General features: G+C 34.9%; 1 protein-coding gene across 1 annotated transcript; it reads left to right on the top strand.

The window, feature by feature from the left end:
* Positions 1–302: 302 nt before the first annotated feature.
* LOC145502604 (uncharacterized) lies at positions 303–4,577 on the top strand. Its single transcript, XM_081481931.1, has 5 exons — positions 303–404; positions 532–625; positions 886–976; positions 1,828–1,921; positions 4,222–4,577. The coding sequence occupies exons 1-4, from the start codon at positions 315–317 to the stop codon at positions 1,868–1,870; spliced, it is 318 nt and encodes a 105-aa protein (XP_081338057.1). The 5' UTR covers positions 303–314; the 3' UTR covers positions 1,871–1,921; positions 4,222–4,577.
* Positions 4,578–8,905: the final 4,328 nt, after the last annotated feature.

The raw sequence follows: 8,905 nt of genomic DNA, 5'->3' as shown, positions 1-8,905 counted from the left end.
GGAAAAATCGTCATATACGAAAGTTTTTTTGAGTTATGTTTTTAAAAGGATTATTTTTCGCGTGAAGTTTCCGTTTCGAAGATCGGGCTTCGACTGTGACACAAAACTAATCGCTCACTCTTCAATACATTTTTTAACATTTGACGCAAAATTCTTATACTTTAAAGTCATTGGGTGTTTTAAACAAGTTGATTTTTCCCATTGATGAGCTAGCTAGGGTGTTTGTTCAGAGAAGTTGTTATTGTTTCACTAGTGCATTATTGACGTTACATATAAGTTTAATTTTTTATATTTTACAGGGAGTTGGCGTGGGAATGTATATTTTCCGGAATTTGACGAGTCATGCTCATATCTCTTTTTGCAGTCGTCTTCTCGATTTCTCAAGCAAGAGACAACGCCGTAAGGTAACAAAGATATTGTTTACATCGAGTTATAGCGGGACACGATAACGTGTCAGAAATTAACGGGAAGGAGAGATCTATGGTAAACTTTCATGTAGTTTAAAAATACTTTATTTTTTTACCATTTTAGGTGGCATGGAGGATGACACTTTTGATTGTTTTAGTCAAGCGCCTGGAGCAGATTGTCCACTATATCTCTGGAATTAGCGCAAAAAAGCCAAAAGGTAAGTAAAATATTCCTTTGGAAAATTAGCAAGAAATTTGGAAGTGCTGGGTTATAACCCTCTTGTTAGGGTAACCCTAACTCTAGGGTTACCTTACCTCCTAGGGAGGGCCTTGTTATAGTCTGTAGCAAAAGAGTTGGGTGTTGAAGGGCTGAAGGCTTGTGTCGGATATGCAGGGAAATAACGTTTAGAGACCGGTGTGGGAAATGTCTGGTAGAAGATTTCAAACATTTGACGTCACTGCTTGATTTGGTTTTCAGTTATATACGAGATGCAACTGTTCATCATCTTCTGGATACTGGCTGAAAAGGACTCTGAACCGCATGTGTGGAACAAGCTCAAAATCACGAGGTAACAATAACTGTTTATTTTGATTCAAACAATGATTGGCAGCTTGTACATCAAGACACTACTGTCCCCCCCCCCCCCTACTTGAGGTGGTGAAGCACCTTTTTGGTAATTGTAATGTATACAGTTATTCTAGGGGAAATCTTAGTATAGAGGCAATTTTAATCCTTAGCTTTCTTCGGAACACATCCCATCACTGCGTTTTTCTTTAAGGGCTGGTGGGAGGGGGGGGGGGGAGGGGGTTTACAAGTTGCAGGCTTGCATAAAAAATGAGACGAGTCGAATGGGGCTTTGCGTTGGTGTTGGGGTCATTCCAGGACCATAGCGTTTTTCATCATCTAAAATTGGAAAACTCTTTTTTGGGAAAAATGACCAAATGAAAGATTCAATTGGCCAAAACTAACAATAATGAATAGACGAAGTAAAGTTGAGGTGTTTTTCACATCTATATAGCTAAGTTCCAACTAACGGAAAAATCGTTGCAAAACCCAATTGAGTAAAAATATTTTTCGACGATGTTTTGACCGCTTGGACAAAATAGACTTACCAAGGGTGTAACCAGACAATTCGGGGAGCAAGGGGCTGTAACAGCTTGTTAAACTGACTGAAGAAGAGAAGGGCGGGGCATGCCCCTCTCCCATCTCAAAGAAAATTTAAAAAGTTACACCATCTAAGGCAACATTACCTGCATCAGTTTTAACGAAAGAGTTAAGACTTTGAATGACAGACTCAATTCCACTAGAAGATATTTTCCTCACACTAGATTCTCCTATTTTCGCATGGTCTTGGTAATTTTATCTATGAACACCACTACAGGGTTGGCAATACTTTAAATACTTTTCATTTTATTTCAGAGAAATGAAGGGAGTCGTGTTGGAGAGGAAGCTGAGTTGGTGAATTGGGAACAAAGATTTTTATGTCACATGGATGATATGATAGCGATATGAGGTATGTTTTATCCATTGATTGATCTATATAATTATGTTAAGAGTGTATGCCTGTAAAAATCAGACAAATTCTTAATTTCGCGGCGAGGGTCGAAAATTCGATTTCGCTCAGCTTTTCACATTTTGTAAACTATCTTTTTGAAATTGATAGTTGCTTTTTATAAATGCAAAATGCGGTCTTTATCAACTGATTCTCAAGGTAATACAGAAACAAGGGAATTGCCATTTGGACAAATATCAGTTCTACGACCACCAAGCAAAATAAAGTTGAATAGTTATACGAAAAATCGGGCACACGCCTAAAGATAACTTTGTCTTAAGCTTAGTAGCTCTCATTGCAACATATATAGACGGTCTTCTTATTTGTAGTGTATCCAGAGCATGATCTGAGTGTAAGTTGAAATAAGGAAAAGTTTGATTTTTTGATAATAAGGAGATCATTCCGTACACTTGTGACGCTACTTTTGATATTTAATGGAAGCCAGATGCTGTCTTGTTAGGACCATGTTATGTGTTTACTGAAGGACGCTCACTAAGCCTGCTTTCTACCCTTTTTCAAGTGCAGTTCTGTTCTTCACTTTGAAAGTAATTCGGTGTAAATAAGAAAAAAATGAATTAAAATATCGTGACATGGCTTTTGTAACCGCTTACATTTGTTTTCAATTTTGATTAATTTAGAAAATAAGAAAGAATTAAAAATAACTATAAGCGTTTTGTGATTTTTATAGCAAAGACTATTACGTGTTCTTACGTGCGATTGCACATTATATTTATAAGCTTTTTTCTGCTCATTTGACGGTTTGGGAATTAAATCATTCATTTTTTGTTGCAAAATGTACGACACCAATATTCAGCGCTTTAGGTTACAGCTTAATGAACTGGACATAAACACATGAATATTGTTTCCCTAGCTGACGTCAATAGATTTGCATAACACCGTCGGTCTATACATCAAATATCTCTGGGTTATATACGTCCATGTTTGTAATTTAACGATCGCTAGCGACTCAATTGTCGAGATTTCTAGCTTTCTAAGTTGATAGGTAATGAAGTCGATCGTGACGGATTGGTCATAACCTGGTTCATTTTTACAACCGTATCGCTGTTCAGTTGCTTAACAGCTGTGCAACCTTTAGAGAACACATATTAAAAGGACTTAAAATTCACTGTGCATTGAGTCTCGCAGTTATCTCGCAGTTAATCTAGTAGTTAATCTAGCAGTTATCTCGCAGTTATCTGGATGTATTTCAGTAGTGTCTCTGTACTATCCTACAAAAGATAGCGTTTAATCAGGCCAACACAAAAACACGAAAAACACGAAAAAATCTCATGTTGTTGTTTTGCATGTCAGGCAAAATGTGCGAAAAGATCTTAGCAATAATGAATTCAAGGCAATTGTTCTGCTCATCAAGCCTCTTGTTTGGAATGTTCTTGTCCGGAAACTAGCATAGATTTGAATATTGCTCTACTACAATCTTAAAGAATTGAAAGGATGGAAAAGCGAGGTGATAAAAAGCAGGAAGATTTTTTTCTAAATCTATATTTAAATTTATACCGCTCCACCTTAAGCACGTGCATTTGATGTGCTACTAGTATCAACAACTGATGCAGCAGAAACAACAAACTCGAGTTCTGCATGTGGAAAAAGCGAAAAATTTCAAATTGAGCTCAAGAAAACTTTCTTCGTTCAGCATCCACTTTTGGTCTTGTGACCAATTGTCTTGTAAGTTATAAATTTTGTAAAATTCAAAATACCTTCGAGTTGACAAAACAAGCCGACAACGCAATTATTCGGTCAGTCAGATCGATTCGCTCAGTTTTTTTTTGCGCTAATTTAGTTCTTTCTAATTCGAGCTGCCATCAATATTTAGATACGATCTTTTAGCAAAATATGCGACATTTGCGATAAAAATTTCAGGGAAAAATTAAAGCACGCGGTTTGAAATAGTAAAGGCTAAAGACTTCAGAAGACTGCAGGAACATTGAAATGCTCAGTTTAAAATAGTTTTCAACAGTAAACAAAGGAAACTCGGGAATGGAAATAATTATTATTATTATGTCTAACAGTGTGCAATTGTCTCGATGTTTTCTACATTTGACATCAGTCGCTGGAATTTGTTATGAACTTAAATTAAAACGGAGAAGTTTATTTCGCCGCCGTTAAAACATAAGCATAAGCATAGTAAAAATTGTAGCTTTGAACGTCAAAGTTCATGTTTTCGCTTTCGTGTATCTTAACTACTTTTTGTACAATCTGATCAAACCTAATAGTTCTAATTCTTCTTTGTTTATTTCTTTCAGAGTGCCTGGGTTCGTTCTTCAGCGTCATAAAGCCAGAATTAATCGAAGAGGGACAAGCAAAGACAAACAATTAATTTTTCCAAAAGGTAGACGTTACATTAGTTAAAAACCGCTGTCGCTAGGGACAATTCGATAATTCTTCATCAAACTGTTGAAAATTAAGCATTGAAACAATTTCTGGAAGATTAAATGCAAACTACAGAGAATTTCCTGGATGAAATTTAATTCTACCTAACCTTTTGATGAATAAATACTCAGTTTTTCTACCAGTTGTAGTTTTTTTGGTTGCTTAATCTGAAATGAAATTTTTTGCTCAGGTCTTTCACGTACCAAACTACGTTTAAAAATTTTCAATTTTCCCGCCAAAAGACTTAGGAAAAATACGAGCGCCAAAATACGCATGCGCCAATTTTTTTAAAAAAAAAAACTTCTTGTTAACATCTGTTTAAATTTTTTTAATTTTCCCGCCAAAAAACTTAGAAAAAATACGGGCGCCAAAATACGCATGCGCCAATTTTTTTTTGAAAAAAAACTTCTTGTTAACAACAGTTCAAAATTTTTTAATTTTCCCGCCAAAAGACTAAATACGGCGCCAAATTTTTTAAAAAAATGTAAGTTAATTATAAATTATACTTAACTTAATAGTCAATAAATGCAATATTTATTCCACTGTGTATTTCTTTATTGAGTAAATAAACTATTTCAAACAATAAAGTACTCCAACAAGTGTTTCATTTCAATTGTTTTATTCATCATTAATTTTCTACTTGCAATAGTTAATTAGTTAAGTGAAATTCAATTAAATTGATTACAAACGTGTCATCAAAAAAATTTGCCCTATATATACTAAGACTTTTGGCGGGAAAATTGGAAAAAATTTGCACAGCGTTTCCCCTGACAACTTTTTTGACAAAAATTTTAAGCAGGTACCCCCTTGAATTTTTCCCGCCAAAAAATGTTCAACATATACCATCTTGAACACAAACTAACGAAAAAAATTTGATTCCAATCATCCGAGTCTTTCAAAAAAACTAAGATTTTGAATCCAGTTAATATTTGTTTGTGTTCAAGATGGTATATTCCATGATGATATCTTGTTAAATAGTCAGCCTTAAAACGATGAGCAGCTAAAAACCTATTTGCGGAAATGAGAAGAGCAAGTTAAAATTTGCACAACTGCAATGTTTCTGCACAACATTGAGAGGGTGAAAACATTTTTAAATCGAAATATTTAAGAGAGTTTGTATAGCCGGGAAGCTTGAGCCCCAACTAAATAAACTCTCTGAACTATAGCGATTCCAAAATGTCGCCGTCTTCTCAATGTTGTGCAGAAACGTTGCAGTCGTACAAATTTTAACTTGCTCTTCCCATTTCTGTAAATAGGTTTCCAGCTGCCCGTCATTCACAGCTTAACTATTTAACGTGATATCATCATGCAATATATTTCAAGAAGATAACAAAGGCAAGCCATGAATCCGATTACTCTAACGAAAATGAAACCGCTAAAATTTCGATCTGGTCGTAGTATTTGGATAATTTTAGAACTTCCGTCACTTTAAGCCGAGGTGAAATATCAATACCCGACAAATTACAGGCCAATTCAATTTATAAAAGAACTGTTCATGGCTTGCTTCGTTATCTTCTAGAAATTACTTCCGGCGAGGTGTTAAAGATTAATGTCTGGTTATCAAGCTTCAAAATGTATCACTATATATCCTATGGCTTCTGTAATAAAACTTGTAATAAAACTTTTTCAAATGAAAGCAACAGCATTTTAGAAGAATCAGACAATTGAAACTACAATTTTGAAAAGCAATAAAGCTTATGGCATGTTTTTGGAAAATTTTTGTTTGTAGCAAACGAAAGTGATGAAATTTTAGAAGCATCAGACAATTGAAGCTACGATCATGATAATACATGTGAATAAAATCAATAGCCATAAAATTTTTAAAGATCAGACAATCGGAACCAAGTTTTGAAACTCAATGATGTAATGGTTAATATTTTTAGTAAAAATAAATCAGACAAAACTACAGTTTTGAAAAGCAATAAAGCTAATAACAAGTGTTTGGAAAATTTTTGTCCGTAGAAAACGATAGAAATAAAATATTTCAAAGAATAAGACAATTGCCCCTAAGTTTTGAAAATCAAAGATGAAATAGTGAAATTTTTCTGAAAAATCTGCCAGTTGTGGACGAAAGCAATAAAATTTTAGAACAATCAAACAATTGGAGTTGCATTATTGAAAAGCAGCAGGTCAATTCGTGAAAATTTTCATTAAAAATCAGTTTGCCAGTCCAAATGATAACTTTAGAATATTCAGACAATTGAAACTACATTTCTTAAAAAGCAAAAGATCTGATAGTACAAATGACAGCCAAAACAGTTTGAAAATCAGATAATTATATCTACATTTTTCGAAAAGCGATAATTGAAAGAGTTGCTTGATACCAGACATAATTCAGTACAGCCTCGCTGGAAGTTAAACAAGAGGATATATTTGGTTTCTGGTTGATATTTATACGCTTAGTCCCGTTCCGAAGAGACAATTTAAACCGAACGGTTTCCGTACAAAGATGTATAACACAATATCTGCCGATAAATCTAATACTTTCTAGACACGAACATCAATCCAGAAACCCAATATCCTCTCCTAAAATTATTTATTCAAGGTGGCTCTGCATGTGAATACACAACAAACGTCAAAAGAAATGTTCACGCATTTTACTGCACGTGCGCAAAACCGAAAAAAAAAATTAACACGAGCTAAACAAGGAAAGAAGCGTCCAATAATATGTGATCATGTCAACAAATGTTTCAAATATTCAGAAATTTATTTGAATGGATCGGAGTTGCGAACAAATTCAAATTTACTAACGAATCTTAAACGGTTCCTGGAATAAGTTGAAGTGCTTCAAATTTTCAACTGACGTAAAAAGAAACGATAGGAATTCTTTGATAGTCACACGGAGCACTTTTAATTAACTTCAAGCTGCAGCATTTTCAGACGAGCTGGCTCATTAATTAATTTGAGCAAGGAAATTGCTTTTCTAACAAGTGTACAATTCACATCATAATTTAATAGCAATATATGTTTACTTTGTAGAAGCTCGGTGACCATGTTGGAAAAAAAAAAGAAAATCTAAAAATGTTCACGTGTGTTCGACTGCAAAGCACAGAATCGATCAAGAGACTTTTTAATTTCGTGTCTGAAAATGTGAAGATTTGAGAAATAGAAATTCTTCGATAACTTAGAGCGTTTAATAGCTAAACCAAGTAGGGTAAGCTTTCAAGCTAAAACAATTTTCATCGACCACTCATGTAATATTGTTTTTGAGCAAGGGCATTGCCCTCCATCAGACAATTCGCATCATAAATCGAAATTGAGCCTTTGTAAAACTTCAGTGCCCAATGCGATTTTGGAGAAATTCAACAATTGTTTGCCCAATTTATGTCACAACATAATTTGTTTTGATTGACATGATCACGGTTTGATTTCAACATGCAGCGCCACCTTAAAATACTCTACAAAGGTAATCGCCTGTTAACAGGTTTTCAAACTTGGGAGAGTTGAGCGATTGTAAAATAATTTGGAATTTTGAAAAAAAAAAATTAAACAATACTCGAGTCTGACAAGATAAATGTACTAAAGCATGCAAATGCCGACCGATAAAATTTAATCTAATCAAATTGATGATCGCTCAATCCTACAAATAAAACTCCCCACAATTTGAAAACATGTACTAAATGATAACTCGAAAGTGGTTGAAAACTTTCCGGCAAAAATGGCAGAATTAATCAACATTAACCACCGAATCGGAGATTTTTTCCGCGCCCGAATGTCACTCGAATGCAAATATTTCAGTCGAGAAAAAAAAAACAAAACGTGAAAAAATCAAAATGATTTTAGACTACGAAGTTTTGATCTCGAATATAACCTTTTAGGTTACAAGCCTGCCATTTGTTATCGGAAACATTTCAATTTAACCAAATTCTCAAATTCTTAACTTTGTCTTCATCCTCCCTGCTTGGATCCTTTTGATATCCTCAAACCTCTGAAAATAAAATAGATTAAAATTGGGTAAGGAACAAACCCAAGTGTGGAAACAAAAGAGTAAACGAGGAATAAAGAATTCACAGTGAACTGCTGAACACGAGTGCGCGTTGACAAGTACAAGACAAAGTTTGACAAAGACACGCCACTTTCGTAACGAAGGCCAAAACCTCGTCGAAGTAACTGCTATGAACTTAAGCGTCTCGTATGGTTCCTGAACTACTTTCTATCGTAAGGCTTACTCCGTTGCTAAAACTATGACGTTGTTTTGAAGTTCAACGCGAAACGTAAAGCGGCGAGTCGGTCAAGCGCACGTGGTAGGACTTGAAGCTGGTATTTTGTGTTGAAATATTACTTGCGAATTAGGTAGAGTGCAAAGAATTTGATACTAACCATTGACAGAAATGGGTGTCAACCGACTTCTCTTCCCCAAACGTGGACGCCACTTCCTCTTCAAAGTAAGAATTTGCTTCTCGTGTAGAAGGGAGCATTCACATCTTACTCCGACGGCAAACATCTCAAAATGACAAACAAGTAACTCAGGTCAGCAACAGTCATCATGAATATGCAAAATAAGATTAGACCAATCAGCTAATAAATACGTCACGAATTTTAGCGACAACACCCTTT

The sequence above is a fragment of the Orbicella franksi genome, chromosome 11, assembly GCF_964199315.1.
Source record: "Orbicella franksi chromosome 11, jaOrbFran1.1, whole genome shotgun sequence".
In the NCBI taxonomy this organism is placed as follows: domain Eukaryota; kingdom Metazoa; phylum Cnidaria; class Anthozoa; order Scleractinia; family Merulinidae; genus Orbicella; species Orbicella franksi.
This window is presented reverse-complemented; position numbering and strand designations above follow the sequence as displayed.